This window comes from Saimiri boliviensis, chromosome 16, assembly GCF_048565385.1.
Source record: "Saimiri boliviensis isolate mSaiBol1 chromosome 16, mSaiBol1.pri, whole genome shotgun sequence".
In the NCBI taxonomy this organism is placed as follows: domain Eukaryota; kingdom Metazoa; phylum Chordata; class Mammalia; order Primates; family Cebidae; genus Saimiri; species Saimiri boliviensis.
In genome coordinates, this window is record NC_133464.1 from 73,210,349 (window position 1) to 73,230,784 (window position 20,436).

General features: G+C 40.9%; 1 protein-coding gene across 4 annotated transcripts in view; it reads left to right on the forward strand.

Moving 5' to 3' along the window:
* Window positions 1-20,436, forward strand: part of DCLK1 (doublecortin like kinase 1) — a 350,533-nt gene that overhangs the window by 245,638 nt on the left and 84,459 nt on the right. For all 4 annotated transcript variants that reach the window (XM_039473245.2, XM_074387830.1, XM_039473244.2 and 1 more), the window contains exon 5: window positions 5,567-5,683. In XM_039473245.2, the coding sequence (XP_039329179.1) occupies window positions 5,567-5,683 (117 nt within the window). The remainder of the gene's footprint in view (window positions 1-5,566; window positions 5,684-20,436) is intronic.

Genomic DNA, 20,436 nt, shown 5'->3' on the forward strand with positions numbered 1-20,436 from the left:
TCCCATTTAAATTAATTAAAATACAGAAAATCTAAACTTTATTTGGAAAGATGGTTGGAGTTCTTGTGTGTGTGTGTGTGTGTGTGTGTGTGTGTGTGTGTGTGTTTTAAATAATTTACAGCTTGGCACTGCAACATTCTTCAACTGAGTTTATTTTGACCCATTTTAGAAAATGTAGTTACTATAAATCTTTTGTTGTTGTTTCTGTTTTTGTTATTCAACCGAAGCCTTTGGAATTATTCTAATCCCCATTATGACACATGAAGCATCACTCTTATCATAAAGACAAGTGGTCCATGAGTAGAAATATTTGTAATTATCTTTCCGACTCCATGATCCTCCAAGCTGTTACTTCATTATAACTCCGTTTCTGAAAGACAATTTAATGTTCTTCTTTTTCTGATACAATAAACATTTAATAGACAGGTAGCTTTCATATGTTGAATTTCTAATTTAATGTTGACATGAGAACAGTTGTTTGCAATTCTTTCTCTGATCCACCCTCACCCATTTGTCTGCCCCTAACCAGGGACACTGACAGACATTTCCCAGGCTTTTGTCATCATAGAACACCTTGCTTAGGCCACAACATCAGATATTGGGGATGGTGAGAAAGCCACCAACCCAAGAGAGTTGCGTTCTGATGCAATTCATTTCATCTCTCTGAGACTCAGTTTTCACAGCTGTAAAATGAGAGTTTGGGTGAGTTTGGTGAATACCATGAGTTCACACAAGTAGTAACAGGATCAGCAGCAATTTGGGCCAGTATTTATTGAGCAGCTACTTCATACTTTTTAATATGCCAGGAACTAGTTAGTACCCAATGGAGTATAGGAGTGGGGAGACAGTCTAATAAACAAATAATTCTGAATGAGTAATAGTATGTCTTGAACTCAGTTCAAGAGAAGTACGGGAAGCTTTGGAAGCATGATAAGAGGCCACAAGTTTTTCTAATACTTCAAAAATGTAATGAAATACCTACAGTTCTTCTAATAAGAAGAAATGCCTCACCTCACAAAAATACCAAATTTCTTTCTGGTAGTTGGAGAAATGCCAACTGAGTGTGGTTAGATTGGTTCTATTATGGTGGCCTGGATTGCTGGTTGGTAGTTACAGCCACAGCTGGAAACTCTGACATCTGCGCCAAGTGGCATGCCACAAACCCTAAAACCAACTTTTTAATTCAAGTTGTGGCTCACAGATGGGTATTATTAACAGTGCGTGCCATCTGGTAGCTTTCTATTTTAACTATTCATTCTTGCTAACTAAATGCTGAGCTTTTAAAATTATTGCTTTAAATTTATGTGACCTCTGAATGTTCATAACCTGGAACAAAGAGTTTTGGTCATCTGCCCTCATGATCATCTTGATTTTGATTTAAAATGAGAAAATGAAATGTTAACTTAATAGAAATGTGTTGCAGAAACCAGCATTTTTCAAACATGAGGTTCAGGGCAAAAAGAGCCCGGATGAAAAGACTCTGTGCACCACTACCAGGTGGTAAGGGTTTTGAGTTCCAAACTTTGCATTGCTCTCCATCATGCAAGCAGTTCTCAGTGCCTGGCATATAGTGGCCACGTGATAAAAATATACCTGGAAGCACGCCAATGGGCCAGCAACATCATGGCATTCCAGTTTGGTTGCTAGTGTACTTCCAAAAAGCTAAGCAGAGGCCAAAGCTAAGACAGACTCCAGAATGTGTTGTCAGTTGCGTGGACAGAGCCATGTGCTAATTTGAGATCCTGGTACGTTCTAAAGCTCTGTTTTGTGAATTAAAATCTCTAAGGACACCTCAGGCATTTATTGTCCCATGTGAATGATCCTGGTTTTCCGATTGTATTTTCTGATGTTATTAATGTTGTTTCTTGGTTATTCCTATCTTAATTTTTGCAAATATTCTCGTGTGTGTAGTTTTTTTTTTAAAAAAAAAAAAAAAAAAAAAAAAAAAAAAAAAACAGAAATCTCTTGCAGGGTCAGTGGGCAGGCCAGAACAGCAGCAGTGACCCACATAACTGTTGGGGAAGAGGGGCAGGCTTTGTAATGCCCTGATTAATTTCTCTTGTCTTGGGCTATGAAAACAAGTGGAGGAATCCATAAATAATACCGCCAGGCAGAATTTCCTTCCTCTTCTTTTTTAATCTTCCCTCTTCTTTTTCCCCAGTTGAATTCATGAGACTCTCTAGGAGACACTCTTCTCCATGGCTTATCTCCTATGTCTAGTCGTATAACATCTGTATTTCATAAACACTCACATCCTTTCTTACTAAACAATTTAAACCACTTTGTTGGTTTACATGTTAAAAAAAATAGAAAATGATGTTTATATAAAGCAATTTAGAATATGTTAAGAGAGAGAAACATGTTTTGAATTTAGAAAATTAGAAATTGCATGGATAGAGAAGGAAAATTTTGAAGTTAAAGTCAGGCATCAGAATGAGATCTGAAATGATTATGAGTTCTTTGTTACTAAAGCATAAAATGGGTTTTAGAATATATAATGGAAAAATTAAAGTAGTTTAATTTAAAACTACTAAAAAGGTTCACCACATTTAAAAAGCTAACGTAGTTCAACAACTACCTACAAAGATAAATATTTAAACATGATAGACTAAGGGTTAAATTTTCATATAGAATACACTCTTATAAACCAATAAGACAAAGTAGGACATAAATAAGTAGTTACAAAAGGAGAAATCCAAATGGCTGAGATGCATGTGGGTAAAATATACAACTTTACTGGCAATCAAACCAATTTTAGATTTCAAGAAATAAAATCCAATATTCGCTTAGAAGTTGGCAAAGATTTTTTGAAAATGTAATTCCTAACCTCAGTGAGGGATCCAGCAAATGACCACTCATTGTCTGTAAAAGTACAATTTGAGGCCAGGCACGGTGCCTTACACCTGTAATCCCAGCACTTTGGGAGGCTGAGGTGGGTGAACCATTTGAGCTCAGGAGTTTGAGACCAACCTGGCCAACATGGTAAAACCCCATCACTACTAAAAATACAAAAAGTAGCTGGGTGTGTTGGTGGGCACCTGTAATCCCAGCTACTTGGGAGGCTGAGGCAGGAGAATCTCCTGAACCTGGGAGGCAAAGGTTGCAGTGAGCAGAGATCATGCCACTGCATTCCAGCCCGGGTAACAGAGCCAGACTCTGTCTCCGAGGAAAAAAAAAAAAAAAGTACAATTTGTTTGAGTTGGACTTTCTGGAGGGCACCATTCAGAGCTTTTAAAAAGTTTTTCTCTTTCAACTCACCAAATCCACTTCGTTCAGCAAATTTTTTAAGTTTAAAATTTTTTATTTTTATTTATTTATTTATTTTGAGATCTTGGCTTACTGCAACCTCCACCTCCCAGGTTCAAGTGATTCTCTTGCCTCAGCCTCCCGAGTAGCTGCGATTACAGGTGCCCACTGCCATGCCTGGCTAATTTTTGTATTTTTAGTAGAGGTGGGGTTTCACCATGTTGGCCTGGTTGGTCTCTAAAATTTTATATTTAAGTTGGAAAATATAAAGAAGAAATTGGTATATAAGGAATGACCTGATTGTCCCTCAACAGGGGAATGATTGAATAAATTGTGATATAAACATATAAAATATGATGCAGGGTTTAGAAAACAGTTTTGATTGCTATGGATTGACCAAGAAAGATGATTATAATATATCATAAGTATGAAAAATGTATAAAATATGTCATTATCTTGCTGTTTTTATAAAAAGCAAACAAAAACCTGCCTATGTATGTATGTGTTTATAAAAGCAAACAAAAACCTGCCTATGTATGTATGTGTTTAGAAAAGCTATGGCAAGAGCCATACACTATTAAAAATGGTGGTAATATGGAAGGGGAAAGAACGATATCACAAAGGTAGTGATATTGAAGGGGAAAGAACGAACAGCTATTGCTATTTTTTAATTTTGAATTTATAATTTTTTCAAAAGAAAAGGGTTGGCAAATATTTTCGAGCACTCACAGAGCGTCCTTGGTTTCTGGCTACTAGAAATTAATTTCACATGCCCCGGACTAAATCTGTCCTAAGGGAATAATTGGATAACTGTATACTCATTTGCATACAAAGTGTCACTGAGTAATTATTTATAATAGTGAAATATTGAAAGCAAGTTACATATTCAATAGTAGAAATTTGGTTAAGTAAATTACGATATTCCATGCAGTCAGATGCTCAACAGCCATTAAATAACAGAGTGAAAATGCTCACAGATATTGTATTGTGAAAAGGGCTGGTAATAGATCAATATGTATGAACAAATCCTAATGCTGAGATATATAAATGCATAGGAAAAAATTCTAGAAGTTTGTATACCCCCTCTTTAAAAATAAAGTATCATTTGATCATGGGTTATTTGGGGGGGTGTTTTTTGTTTGTTTTTTGAGACAGTTTTACTCTTTGTTGCCCAGGCTGGAGTGCAGTGGCACAATCTTGGCTCACTGCAACCTCCACCTCCCAGGTTCAATGGATTCTCCTGTCTCACCCTTCCGAGTAGCTGGGATTACAAGCATGCACCACCATGCTTGGCTGATTTTTGTATTTTTATTAGAGTCAGGGTTTCACTTTGTTGGCCAGGCTGGTCTCGAACTCCTGACTTCAGGTGAGCCACTCACCTTGGCCTCCCACATTGCTGGAAGTGCAGGTGTGAGCCACTGCGCCCAGCAGGGGGTATTTTAAAATATACTTTATGTTTTCCATCTACAGTGAGCATTGATTATCCTTACAAGTGTACAATTTTTGTTAATTATTAAAAGCAGTTTCTTGAGAACAAGACATATAGGTTTGCACAGCATCAGAATTGGTCAAGGGAGTCACTAAGAGAGAAACAGAAAGCTCTCTGCCATTTAACATGTTCAGCATTGAATTTAATGGACATGAGCACTGAGAATTTAGATCTAGTGAAAGTGAAGTTGTTTCTTGTCCTCAAGCCACAAACCATTTCACAGACACAATATAAGCTCTGTGGCAGCTTTATGTGGTGGCACAGGCTGGCAGCATGCCCTCGCTGCAGGGAAATACCACCTCTTCACCAGTTTTACCTCTTCCATGCAAATGCTGTCATCTCCCACACATCATAAGGACCCACAGCTATCTTCGTGGGGACCCACGACAATAAACTTGGCCCTGTTGTGATGGGAGGAATCTTCCACCACCACATATCTTGGTTTGAGAGGTTGACCTTGCTTCTAACATTTTCCTTGGAAAGCAAGAACAGTTTATCCTAAGAGATCCATATATATAGATAACTTGAGGGGTGAGTCGAGAGAAACCCAAACTCTGTATTAGCCTATTACTCCTATTACTAGCCAAAATATTATTGTAAGGAAGGTAAACTAGGGGGGTGGAAGTATTATTTACTCCCATGTCTAAGAAGCTCACCCTGTCCTTCCTCTTTATTTTCTTGGCTCCATTGCTGTAGACAAGAACCCAACTGGTGGGAAGTAGCTGTGACTGAGGATGGTCGTATATTTCTACTTCCAGGTGTATTGTGCATATTGAGTTGGTATGTGTGCCACTATCCCGTAATGATGTGTGCTTGTTGTTCTTTCCCCAGAATGTCGAGTGGTGAAGTCCACTTCTTACACCAAAATAGCTTCGTCATCCCGCAGGAGCACCACTAAGAGCCCAGGACCGTCCAGGCGCAGCAAGTCCCCTGCCTCCACCAGCTCAGGTAAAGCAGCAGAGGAGAGCTTGAAGAAACTGCCTTGTTCCTGACACAGGATGAGCAGAGGGTGTGTGAAGCCCAGAGTGTGAGGTTTTTAAGCGAGTGTAGGTTCCGATTTATAATTTTAGAACATGTTAGAGCGGTTGAACAGATTTGCTGGAGTCTAGCATACAGGCTGCAAGAGAAAGCATTGAGCTTCAAAAATGTACTTAGTGCAGACTCAGGAAACCCAAATTTGCCCACAAATAGAAGAACATTACCGTCTTGTATCATTTCTACCACCGAAGTTAATCGTTCAGATTCTGAAAGTCTCTGTCAAAGCATTTATTCCACCTGAGACTGGCCTATGAAGAGTTTCCAATTTGTATTCGTTGAACCTCTATTAAACACACTTTGGCTCCGGCATCAGTTTCCTTTCATGGCTCTGGAGCTAAAGGTAGTGAGATTGAGAGGGTAGAGCAGAGATTGCCCCAGGGTCCTTGGCCTGAGCCTGCCTCTCAGCGAATTCTAGAACTGGTGTTGGAAAGGCTGTGCATGCACAAGATGAGCACCTCTACCCTACCTTCTCCTTTGTGGTCTTAAAACTGACATGAAGTCAGTTAGAAAGTGTCTTCTTTATTTGCCTCAGGTGAAGGGTCTGTATAATTATTAAAGGGAATTATTTATTAAATGACACCAATTGTTGAGTGGGAATTATTAAATGATGCAGACGTCAAAGTGATTGTTACCTGATTTCATGAAGACAAGAAGCTCCTCTAAATAAGCATAAAGATCTCTTGGGACTACTTGGAGGCCTTCTTTCACTCAGTAGCATGGGCCCAGGGGGAGTGTCAAAAGAGCTCTAGGCTGAGGCTGCCTAAGAAGGAACTCTCAATAGCGTGGCTCATTATAGGTCATGGGCCAGCTACCAACAAGCCCACCTTGGTTTTCTAAGAGTCACCTTCCCCTTGGAGTTTTACCATTTACTGCTATTCTCTAGACAGATCTCCGAAGACCACTCCCCTCTGGCTCTCAGCCTAGGGTGGCATAGATGGGCTGCCAATGCCTCCTCCCCCCACAGCATAGCCTGCATCCTAGCCAGTCAGGAAATACATTTCAGAGCACAGCTGGCATTTGAGATGCATCTCATTTGCCTCTGTCATTTAAGGGCAGCTGAGAACTCCTCCCTTAGCATGACATTGATCATCTAGATCAGATGGAGCCCTAAAATGAGGCATTGCTAAAGGATGAGGCAGTAGACTCAAAGCTTAGAGTTCATGAGAGTCACTGGGGAACTTGGTGAAGCTTGTCATCCTGACCCCCACACCCTGAGATTCTGACTCAGGACCTAAGCCTGTGTTTCAGCAAGTACTCCAGGTGATTAGGATCTGGGAGTCCCTGGCCCACATTTTGAAAAACAGGAGTGAGATTGAGAGGGTGGAGCAGGGATTGCTCCAGTGACCTTGGCCTGAGCCTGCCTCTCACTGGTTCTCAGACTAGCAGCATCGCCATCACCTGGGCACTTGTTAGAACTACAAAACCCTGAGCTCCCTCCCCTGAACCACTGAATCAGAAGCTCTGGAGCTGGAGCAGGAGCACACCAATCTGGATTTTTCCAAGCCCTCCAGCTAATTCCAATGCACACTTTGAGAAGTAGTGGGTTATAGAAAACAGAAAGGAAATAAATACAGATAATTGTTTGACTCTGGATAATCTGGAGGGAAAGACATGGCTTGTTCATCTTCATTTACTGGCATGAAGAGATGACTTCCTTTCAAACTCCCTGTTTGCCTCCAAGTAGCAACGTCTATCAGTGTCCTGTCCTTGCAATCCAAGAGCAGGCCTTTAGATACCTTGATGTGTAGACCAAGAGAGCAATGAACAAAGGAGGATACCAGATGCTAACTTCCTTTTCTCCCTCCTGGCAATGGCCTGGCTTTAGAAAGTCAGTCACTTGGGAGAAGAGAGGATTTCTTTCTGAAGATAATCCCTTCCCTGGGTTATTCGGGAAAGTCTCTCCCTTCAAGAGAGATACTACCCACCCTCAGAGAAGAGGACTTTCACAAAATGACCGAGTGATCCTGGAATTGCTGCATGGAAAACTCCCCTGGAAGAACTGAGTTTGTCCAGCTGACAGGTTAATACTGAGCTCTGTGGAGGATGTTCCATCTTAACTAAAGAACATTTCTCATTTTCTGTGATTCAATCTGGTCTGTAGGGCTGGGCCTGATGGCTCACACCTGTAATCCCAGCACTTTGGGAGGCTGATGGAGGTGGATCACTTGAGGTCAGGAGTTCGAGACCAGACTGGTCAATGTGGTGAAACCCCATCTCTACTAAAAATACAAAAATTAGCCAGGCATGGTGATAGGCACCTTTAATCCCAACTACTTGGGAGGCTAGGGCAGGAGAATCCCTTGAACCCTGGGGGGTAGAGGTTGCAGTGAGCAGAAATCATGCCACTGCACTCCAGCCTGGGCAACAGAGCAAGACACTGTCTCAAAACAAATAAAAATAAATAAATAAATCTGGGCTATAGGATGAACTCTTACGGAGCAGGAAAGGAGAACAAAGTCGTAAGCCTAGCCAGCCTATTGCCCCTAAAATTTTGGCTACTTACTGCAATCATTGAAGGTTGTGAAAGAGAGCCTATATTTTTCTTTTTTTTTTTTTGAGACAGAGTTTCGCTCTTGTTACCCGGGCTGGAGTGCAATGGCACGATCTCGGCTCACCGCAACCTCCGCCTCCTGGGTTCAGGCAATTCTCCTGCCTCAGCCTCCTGAGTAGCTGGGATTACAGGCACGCACCACCATGCCCAGCTAATTTTTGTATTTTTAGTAGAGACGGGGTTTCGCCATGTTGACCAGTATGGTCTCGATCTCTTGACCTCGTGATCCTCCCGTCTCGGCCTCCCAAAGTGCTGGGATTATAGGCGTGAGCCACCGCGCCCGGCCGAGAGCCTATATTAATGAAACCTTATCAGTACTATTAAAAATCATCAGTATGAAAAAACAAAATTAGTTCTTGATCCAAACCAACTTTGACTTAAATTTTACTTAACCTTTCCTCTCTTCTTCCTCTCAGTATGTAAGATGAATAAAAAGACAAATGTGGAGCAGATGCATCTAATAATGGGTGACTAGCCAAATTCTTATGTTTTTTATATTACAGATATTACAGGAAAATCCATATGCACTGTAGCTTTTAACTTTTTATTGTTTTTAGTTTTCTTGTTAAGAGCCGTAGTTTGTTAAATACTCCTGGATTTAGGTTATGCTTTCTTTCTCTCTCTCCCTTTCTTTCTTTCTCTTTCTCTCTTTCTCTCTTTCTTTCTTTCTTTCTTTCCTTTCTCTTTCTCCTTCTTTCTTTCCTTCATTTCTTCCTTCTTTCTCACCTTTCCTTTCTTCCTTCCTGCCTTCCTGACTCTTCCTTTTTCTTCTTCCTTCCTTCCCTTCTTCCTTCCTTCGTTTCTCTCCTTTCTTTTCTTTTCTTTTCCTTCCTTCCTTTCTTTCCTTTTCCTTACCTCCTCCTTCCTTCCTTCCTTCCCCTTTCCTTCCTTCCTCCCTTCCTTCCTTCCTTTCTTCCTTCTTCCTTTTTTCCTTCCTTTCTTCCTTCTTCCTTTTTTCCTTCCTTTCTTCCTTCTTTCTTTCTTGTCCCTGTAAGTCAATAAAGATAGGGAATGGATCAGATTCTTGTGTACATGTTAAAGAATGGACTAATGGGTCTAATCTTAAAAACATAATTATGCATATAGGCCATAATTTTATTTTAAAATTAGCTAGTAATATAATCACTATTCAGCATTGTAAGGATTTATATTCATTTCTGAAAAGAAATTTTGGAAACTCAAGAAGGTAGGCAAATATATTAAAAGTACTTGTATATCACTGCCAACATTTGTAATTATTCTTTTTAAAAGTTTAAAATGGATAGAACGCATCGCCTCAAAATCAACAGGTTGCTCCAAACAAGCATTTCCACATTCTATTGTTTCCTTGAAGTCCTTTTCAACTCTAGTTGAAACCTGGTTGAATTGGCCAGCACTAACTTGGAATCTGTGATAGGTGAGTCATGCCAAGCAGTATCATTTTCATAAAGAAAGTAGAATCCAAATTCATTCTAAAATTAGTATGTTCTTTAAAAATCAGCACTTCAAGGTGTCTTTAACTTCTAGGTCAAAATTAATTATATAGCATTAATCGTATTTTGTTTAATGTGAGCTTTTTATGCATATAAAATTTTCAGCTTGCTGCATTTTGACCCGGAAGAGATAATATGCAACCGTTTCCTGATTATATGAGAACTTGCTATATGCACTAACTATCTCTTGATTCTGACTGGTTACCACTTTCCTTTGGATGGTTCCAATTTAGAGGGTCTCACAGGGCAGTCAGCTCCGAGTCACAAATGTATGGATTGTGCCAGTGACCTCAGGACCACCTCCTTTCCCTGGGACCGGGCTCAGCGGTTATGGAGTTCAGCACTGTTGCCAGTTCTCCTGGAGGCAAGACATCCAGGCCAGTTTTCCTGGATGTCAGGAAAGCCCCACCTCTCTTGGGGCCCCTCCGCTGCTGTGGCCCAGGTCTCCTGTCCCTACTCAATGATGGCTCTTGGAACCAGTGGAAAAGCATGTCCAATTATCTCTGTATGTATTGCATTTTCTTAAGATAGCCTGTTTAGTGTTTTTTTTTTATCAATCATAGGGACTCAAACATGAATTGTTTTACTTAAGTATTCCATAAACATTGATATTGCCCCAAACCTAACCAACACCTGACATTTTAATGTTAAAGGATCTTTAGACCAGGTGTGGTGGCTCATGCCTGTAATCCTAGCACTTTGGGAGGCCAAGGTGGGCTGGCGAAACCTGGTCTCTACAAAAAAAACTACAAAAATTAGCCAGGTATGATGTTTCCTGTGGCTCCTGTGGTCACAGCTACCCAGGGTGGCTTGACCCTGGGAGGTGGGGGTTGCAGTGAGCTGGGAGTGCACCACTGCACTCCAGCCTGAGTGACAGAGTGACCCTGTCTCAACAACAACAACAACAACAACAAAAATCAACTTTGTTTTTCCCCTAAAATATTAACCTAAAGATTATAGTGATTTCTACTTCAGTGTTTAAATTTCTACTTCCAGTATTCAGTTTCCTATATTATACAGAAATTGGAGCATATGATAAAGTTAAGATCTGCACAATTTTCAGGCTACCCTGCTATAAATATAACATGGTTAACTTATATTTACCTGAAACTTTATAGTTTACATACAGCTTTTACTTCTTCAATCTTTTTTGATCCTCCTATTAATTTCCTAACAGCAACCAAGTAAGACAAGCTATTATTATCTCTGTTTGTAGAAATAAGGATACAGAGGCACTGAACTGTCTGCTTTGCTCTGAGAGTTCAGAATGGCAATTCAGGGCTGGCACCAGGGGCTTCTGGTGCTCTAGACACACAAGGCTGGCAGTCCTTGATACCAGTGTCTTCACCTCCACTTACTAGAGTTTTGATCTCCAGGAAATAATTAATCTAGTGCCTGGTTTGAGATTGCAATTCACAGCATCACAACATCTTGCAACATAAGCCTAAGTATTAGTCCGTTGGCACCAGGGTTCCAGGAGGTGAATGATTTACCCCAACTTCCTGATGTATAGCATTGCTGGACAGAAACCTCCCTTGTAAGTCAACACTAGAACAAGAATGAGAATCCTCTGTAAATCTTCCCTTTGTCCCTTACCCATTTCTCTTTCAGGACTAAAAGACGTTCAAAATGATTTATTAATGTTAGGTGTTCATTTACTCTTTCAGAACTATCAGACAGACCAACTAGTGTCAGGCATTTGCTAGGCAGTAATGATATAGAGATGAAAGAAAATCCCTGTTACCAAGAAGTGTAGGGGTCAAGGCCTCAGAGATGACATAATTCACATACGTGTTGAATTATAATTAGTCTCCATAATAGAAAAGGCTGAAAGAAGGCAAACAGAGCTAGCAAAGAGAAACCAGAAGCTTTAATATCACGTGAAAAGAATAAAGAGGCCCAGACAAATTACATACTGAGACACTGGAGGATGAATCACTAAGACATTGAGGAATGACTTCTAGCTGCTCCTTAAAGAAATGAGGATCCAAGAACATCATAAGGAGTAAAGAGTTTCATATGGGTTGACTCTTCATACGTGTGTATATATATGAAACACAGATCTAGTAAAACGTATAAGTTAAAAGTCAAATTCTTTTTTTTCGTTTTTGAGACAGAGTCTCACACTGTCAGCTAGGCTGGAGTGTAGTGGCAAAGGGGAAATTCTTTTAAGCATTTTTTAAAATCTGTATAGGGAAGTTATAACAAAATAACTCTAAAAATAAGAATGAAATATGCATTAATTTGGTTTTAATAAAGACTGATAAAATTTCAGGTGGCTTTATATTGTTTTCTTAATCTTACACGTATTAGAAAAGTGTGTTTACTTATCTTGAAGCTTCATAGCTGCAGTCCTCCTTAAAACTTACAGATTTCAAATTTTTGATCTTTTCTTGGATTTGGGAAAGCTTTGAGGCTAGGCATGGTGGCTCACATCTGTAATCCCAGCACACTGGGAGGCATAGGCAGGAGGATTGGTTAAGTCCAGGAGTTTGGGACCAACCTAGGCAACATACTGAGACCTATATCTACAAGAAATTTTAAAACTAGCTAGGTGTAGTGGTGTACACCTGTGGTCCCAGCTACTTGGGAGGCTGAGGTGGCACGATCTCTTGAGCCTAGGAGTTTGAGGCTGCAGTGAGCCGTGATCACACCACTGCACTCCAGCCTGGATGCCAGAGCGGGACCCCATTCCAAAAAAAAGAGAGAAAATGGAGGGTTTTTTTGTTTGTTTTAGAGTTTTTATTTCCGTCTAGATAGCCAACTTCTTCCTTATAGAATGACACCCTGTATTTAGAATCTCTGTCTGTAAAGACATAACAGGCATAACTGAGCCCCAGTGAGTGCCTCAAACCTTTCAATTCCAATATGAGATAATGCACTTTCCTGCCCTTTAGAAGCTTATAGACTAGAGTAGAAACATTCATGGCAACAACCATTCATTCAATATGCGTTGAGAATCTATAGTGAACAAGCGATCTTGGTGCTGGAGATGCAAGGGCAAACATTTGAAAGATGGAAAAGCCAAGTGCCTTAGTTCATGAACACCTGCCATGACGAAGCATTCTGAATGCCCAGCCTTGAAACTTACTTCTGTGTGATTCCAGAAATCCTGAAGCCTTTTTATTCATGCTATTTAAATTTTACTTTTTTTATGGTTCTATAAAAATATTTTATGCAACATATGTAGATAAGAATCAAAGCTGGGGAAGTGAAGAGAATTTTAATCAGCTCACTAGTCCAGTTTGTCAAATCTTTTTGATTTATATCAAACACCTTCAAAGGCAGATTGCCAGCTATTAATTTTTAGTTCCGTCTTTTCCTTTAGTGTAGCGAATTCAGCCTTATACAGTCTATGGAGAATCTTTTTTGCTTTGGAGCTCCAAGGGAATTGTTGAGAACAAAATGCATCAAGAAAATCGAGAGGTTGGTGATTCTTCCCTTGTGTCTTTGGAATTTCTGGCTGCACGTGGGGCTCATCCCTTCTTCCATTTCTCCTTTCTCTGCACTCACCAACTCTTCCTAGTGCTCACCCCAGCAAAACCTCCAAAGATACTCTTCAAAGCTTTGAACCATTATCTTGACTTACTGTCTACTTGGGAGCAGCAGCCTATATCAACTGCTTGTATAAATTTCTCACTGTTAATGCCCCAGGTCGATTCAATCTTCCCTGAGTATCTACTGTGTTCCAGGCATGCATCAGATCCCAAGAGTGCAAAGATGATTAAACCACAGTCCTTGCCTTCGAGTTGCTTATATTATAGTTGGGAAAGAAACATACACAGTCATATGTTGCCTAATAATAGGAATGTGTTCTGAGAAATGTGTTATTAGGCAACTTTCCCATTGTGCAAACATCCTGGAGTGCACATACACAAACCTGGAGGGTAAAGCCTGCTACACAAGTGGCTATGTGATATGGCTTATTGCTGTTAGGCTATAAACCTATATAGTATGTTACTGTACTGAATATTCTAGCAATTGTAACCAGGGATAAGTATTTATACATCTAAACAGATGTAAACATAGAAAGGGTGCAGTGAAGATATGGTATTATAATCCTGTGGGGCCGTCATCTGATACGTGATCCATTGTTGACCAAAACACTGTTATGTGGTACTGGACTATATGCCATGTAACTATAATAGTGTAATAAGTGACGTGATGACCTAGAGGAAATGGTTTAGATCTCATTAATAGGATCAGAGAGCTCTTCCAAGAGAAAAGGATTTATAAATTCAGATGTAAAGAAGGGCCAGGAGGGCATTCCCTCTGATGCAAACTAAGGCACAAAGACATGAAACCATATGGCATAGTTAGGGAATAGTTGCTGGTTCAATAAAAATGCAGGATAGAATTCTAAGAAAGAGTTGGAAAGATGGTGGTAGCCCAGTTGGTTGTGGTCAAATTGCACAGGGTCATGGAAGGATGTTTGTACTGCAAATTGTAGGTATTATGAAGTAAAAGGGGATTTTTCGCAATGCCATGAAAGATCACAGTTGAGTTTTGGCAACAGTGGCACAGGGATAGAAAAAAATGATACACATGAAAGTCCAAGGGCCAGGGAGGCTCTATGAGACCATTGCAGTTATCCTGGAAAGAAATTGTCAAGACAGAACTGAAAGCTTCATTGGGAATGGGGAAGACCTCAAAGGGAAATGAAACTTAACTGGATTTAACTGGAAATTAAAAACCAAAACCAGAAATTTAACTGGATTTGAGGCTAGAAGAAGAGAGAGGAATCAGAGATAGGAAGCAGGTTTGCCGGGTGAGGAGGGGTAGGGAGTGAGTTTCATTTTAGGCATATGGAGTGTGAGGTGATTTGGAAATTTCCATAAGCAATTGGGAATAAATAACTGTGTGTAAGTCAGGAGATCTGAGCTAACAATGTATATTTGGGAGACCCTGGTATATGGTAGTGATTTGAATAATAGAAACATAAGGTACTTCCCTGATGCCTTAACAAGAGATTTGTAAAGATGAAAATGGAACCATGGGGGAAGGCTGCGTTTCTAAGAGCTATCAGCAGAAGCAGAGAAAAACAATGAGAGTACAGGGACAGAAGTCAAAGGGGCAGAAACTTTAGAGATGAAGGAAGGGGCAGAAATGCTTGATGTTGAAGTGTCAGGTAGCGTGATAACTGAATGCGGATCATAGCATTCCATGGTGAGGACACCACTACGGCCTATGAAGGAATGGGCAAAACCAGACAGCAGGGGGACCTGGTCTGAGAGTGTCATTCACGGTGGTCACCACGGGTCCTCTTCCAGGCTGGCTTCAGGCTTTAGTTTAGCAGGGGCAGACCTGCAGCAATTGGTTGATAGGGATCAGCCCCAGGACCCTCGTGCACCCTGACCCTTGGTGCTTGTGGTCCCCACTTCAGTGGTCATAGCCTGTTCTTGGATCCCAGCTGATAGGGATCAGATCCAAAAATTTCCTAATTTTACATCACAGGACTCTAGGTGGTCTTTTTTTGTTGTTGAATTAAATTTTTTTTCTTGTACCCCAAATTGTCACCCACTCTTTTCTCCCCACCCCATCCACCCTCGGTGCATCACCGTTCTCCCTTTGGTGATGCCATCACTAGCTGGTCTTCTCCCACCTTATCTTACATCTGCTCTGGGTACCAATGTCCAACCTGCTGCCATCACTTGTCTGCCAAATGAAGTCTGAACTCGTTCTCAAGTGAAAGACGTCTTCCTTTACAGCCATGTCTCCCATTTCTTCTCTGGACCCCTGATCCAACCTAGAAACTAATTTAGATTGTCTCCAGCTTGGGCTCTTCCACCTCATCCCTTTATTCCTCTCACTTGGCCTGGCTAGAATGTCTTCCTCTGCCTCTTCAGCTCTCTACAGCCCACTCACCTAATTTGGCCCTGCAGACCTCTGCCACATTCCCGGATCACCTCACTGTCCAGGGTCTTCCCCAGCCCTGCAGTACCGCAGCAGCTGATTCACAGATGACAGGTTGTACCACCATGCTCAGTTGTAAGGTCTCTGAGAGCAGGGGTTCTTTGTGCATTTGACAGTGGCTATGAGTTCATGGTAACTACTGGGTAAATGTTGACCACGTGAAAGAATTGAGAAATGCTGGGAGCTGCTGCCTAAATTTCCTGAGGTTCGAAGCCTTTCATAAATATTTATCTTAAAAATTAATTCTCAGAGCCATGTCCCTTTCTCCCTTTCCTCTGTTCCTGGGTCCCCTCCTTCCCATTATTCTCAGTAGATGGTTTCTTTGAATTGGACCCATTGTCTCAATTCAAGAAGAGAAAACAGACATGGAGAAAATCAGGGCTCCATCTCACCTATGAGGTGAGAACCCAGGAAGCTAAAACTAGAGAAAAAGTACTTCTTCTTCCCTCTGTTAAGTAGTTGTTTCTTTTCTCAGGGTCTCAACTGACTCCCTGTGCACCCCCCACCCCTTGCATTTTTTTTTTTTTCTTCTCAATAATGTGGCAAGCAAGGAACAAGAGCTGAGAAAGAGATTTTAGGGAATCAACAGCCTACACTATGATTAGGGAGTAAAGAGTCTAAGGCAGGAAGCCAGATCTCCCTGGCAGCATGCCTGAATCGCCATCCCCAAACCCCATGACACACACATATATGCAAACACGTTCTCTCCCCAAATCTTGACAAGCACAGCACCAGAAATAAATGAGCCGTCATAAGGGCTAAAAGAAGACAGGGAAACGGTAAGGTGGATTTCACGTCCAAAGAGTCGCACATCTTGTAGTTAGATAGTCTCACTTGGAGATTTCTCTGAATTCAGAACCGATTTAAGACACTTAATAACATTCAGCTTTCACTTGGTATCTGAGACTTTGAGGAGCCCAACTGCAAAAAGAAGGGCTAATCTGCCTGTGAGTGGAAAGTCATTTAAAAGGAGCAATGAATTTGTAAGAATAAGCCAATTCCATACTCTAGAATTTCTAAAGTAACTTTGATATTTAATCATAAGCATCTTGAGGACAGACCACAGTAAGAATCTAGCATGTACTAAGTGTACGTTATGTGTGCTGATTGGTTGGCATCTAGGGCCCTGTACACGTGGCTCCAATTAGTTTGAACCCTGTCTGAAATGATGAAGGCAAAAGTGGATCTGCACACTTCCTAAGGAGTGTTATTCAACAATGCACTGTGACCAATATGTGCTGCTGGATCCCTGATAGGCTTAGGTGACAGCTGCATTGAAATAAAGGAGTGTTGTGTACCGTCGGGACGGATAGGAGTCAGCTCTGCAATGAGACTTCTTCCACAGCTCTTTGGTGGCCAGTGATGTTAATTGATCATCGTGGTATTGGTGAATGATCCATCCTGAAGTTGAGCACTTCTCATTCAAGGGTAACTAGCACAGCAAAGGAAGATATTTCCTATTTTTTAGAATAAGAAAATGTACCCAGACAGATATAAGCAAAGGAAACCAGAACTGGGTAAAGGCAGTGGTTCTAATGAGTTTTTTACTAATTCAGAGTTTAGTAGATTCAGATTGAAATTATTAATTGTTCGACCCTGGTTGGCTATTTAACAACAGCCATGTTAAGTTGAATTGTTCACATTCAAGATAAAGAATTGTTTAATAAGGGCTTCTGAAAAATAATGCCATTTTAAGTTGAATTTCAATAAGTGTTATTAAATAAGTAACAAAACCTTTTTTTATTGGCACTTAGAGACTTCTGGCATTACAGAGTAAAAACCAAGTAAATTCAATACATCTGTCAAACTTACTTATGAAAGAAAATTATTTATCCCAGCAGTGATTCAACAAGAAGGTGTGTAATGCTCTCTGGATGTCAGGTACCACTGTAAGAAATTCCTAATGCTCTTCTGCATGGCAAAGAGGAAGAGTATGAACAGAGCTCAGACCCTAAGAATACAGGCTGTTCCCAATGTTCAGACGCATTGTGTTCCAAAAATGTTTGATTATAAATGACTTGTCTGGCACTTGAGTTTCATTTTTCTAGAGATGGCAATCCAAGTAGAAGCACTGAACCCAGTGGTTTTATTAGGTTGGTGCAAAAGTAATCACCATTTTTGCTTTTAAATGCAAAAACGGTGATTACTTTTGCAACAACCTTACCTAAAGGAAGCAGATCCCAGTGTCCCAGTGGTAGAGAGAGAAGCCTAGGCATCCTGAACCCTGCAGATGCAAGGAAAGTTTTGGACATGCCCTGAGGTGCCAGGACTGGCCACTCATGGGAAAAGTGTGAAGTTTTCTGAGTAAGACCTAAATGAAATTCAGTTTTAGCTGTACCACCGGTTTGTCTTTGGACAAGTTACCCCACTAAACCTGTTTCTTCATCTAAAACAGAAAACATTGCATCAATGTACACGGCAGGACTGGTGGTGTCAACTAAGGTGCTTCCACCCAAAGTGTCCGAATTCTCCACATCCTTGCAGACATGCTCCTTTTGCAGTTTTCTACAGCCAATCAGTTACCAAGTTCTGTAGTTTTCACCTCTTGCATGTCTCCGGAACATTTCCGTTTACCTCCACCTGCATGACACTACCCTAGATCAGACACGTCAGCCTCTCTACCAGAGGACAATTAAACGTGCCCCACTCTCCCCTACCTTGACATTCTCCTTGCACCCAGTACTGTTTCCCACAGATCCATTCTTGGCAGGGCAAGAGCTCTGGAGAGCATTTTCAAAGGCAAGCCTGATCCTGTGGCTCCTGCTTAAAATCTTTTTTTTTTTTTTTTTTTTTTTGGCATCTCATTGCCCTTTGGATAAAAACCAAACTCTTTCACATGAATTTTAAAGCCCTGCTCACTATGCGGCCCCTGCCTCCATCTCATTCCTGACACTCCTCCCCCTCCAACCCCACATACTTGCTGTACTAACTTATTTAAGTCTTGTCAATGCACCACACTGGCCTCCTTTCTTGCATCCAGCCCTGAAACGGGATCCCTGGGCTGAGGACACTTTCTCTTCATTGTGCCCTCCGTGCTTCAACAGGCTAACTCCTGTATCCACTGCCCTCTCTGAAGGGCATAGGCCAACCGTGAATCTGTTGGTTCTTAGGATTCCAGCTGCAACACCCAATACTTCTGTTGATGGCTGTTGTGATACCTTGATTCTTGTCTTCTTAGTTTAAAAGAATTTAAACAAGAGACACACAGCAAAGAAGATGCAGAAGAGAGTCATTCATTGCAAAAAAAAAAAAAGAGTATTTTGAAAGTTAGATGCAGAATAGACAGTATACCCTGAGAGAGGGAGAGTTCGGGGTGGGCTGCTCATAAGAGTGAGGCAGTATTGGTTATTGCTGGAGAAATCCCTTTTATGGGACTCTTACAGGATAATTCATAAGGAGGTGGGAAGAGGTGTTGCTAGTAAGCATGTTGTAGGTAGTCCTCTGGGTGCACATGAGCAGTAGCTGTACGTGCGTGTTCATACATCACATCTCATTAGCATCTTAAATCTCCACCCAAGGATGTGTTTTTTACTATAAATGAGCAAAGGGTCAGTTTGAGGACATGCTCGAGAGAAGAGACAGTCCCTACTGAAGATAGCTTTGCTTAAATGAGCTCAATTACGATGAGAATGCCAAGGCTTATTCTGTTGGCTGGGAGGTCACCACCATTGCTGCATCCCGAGAACATGGTTACCTCCTTGACTCTCTATCCTGCCTCACTTCCCCCTCTCAAAACACTTGATTGTAATTACTAGCTTAGTTCGCTGATTTCCCTGTAGGCTAGAAGGCTGGCATAGTAAGGCAAGGTAGCAGTAAGAGTGCAGGTTTTGAACTGCCTAGGTTAGGCATGGACATGCCCTAGAGTGCCAGGACCGGCCACTCATTTTGGGCTCTGTTCCATATTTGCTTATCAAATGACTTATGATCTGTAAGCCTCAATTTCCTCACCTGAAAAATGGGCGGATATGATATTGCCAATCTATAGAGTTATTGTGTGAGTTAGATGATGTAATATACATACATCATTTAAGCAGATATGTGCATATATAAAAGGTTTAAATGCATTGACTGGTGCATAGAAATGCCTTCCCAAACTGAGATACTCATATAATGGGTACTTACTAAATATGTACAAGCTTTTATTGTTTTGTTTTGCTTTTTAAAGCGAGGTATTCCTAAGACTGTTTTCTTGTGAGTCCTTTGTCTCATTTTCTTCATTTTCCATTAGCTGGATAAGATCAGAGTCTCAAAGCAAAAAGTGTTAACACTGTGTTTGCTTCCCTATTTGCTTGTATTTCCCCCCAGTCTATGTAGCCTTTAGATATGGCATAAAGATGTGCCTTAGAATGTGGGTGGGCAGAGAAAATATCATATTCACAAAATATGTTCTCCAGCCAACCAGTAGGGCATCCCTTGCTTTCTAGTTGTAGACTCTGCTTCTGCCCTTTAGTCCTTGTCTATTTCTCAGCCCCTTCCTTAGAGGCTACTGGCTGGGAAGGCTAATGTGATGAGGTCCGAGCATGAGGTTCACCCAGCAAAGACAGAACAGTGGCACGCAAGCAGATTAGAGCATTCTCAGCTTTCCAGTTCACTCTGCAAAAAAAAAAAAAAAAAAAAAAAAAAAGAGTCATAGCTTTTTCAGTTTCTATTTTTAGGAGTCTCCAAATACATTTTAAAAGCAAAACTACAAATTAATGCAGCATGGGGTATGTGACATTTTTTAAGGT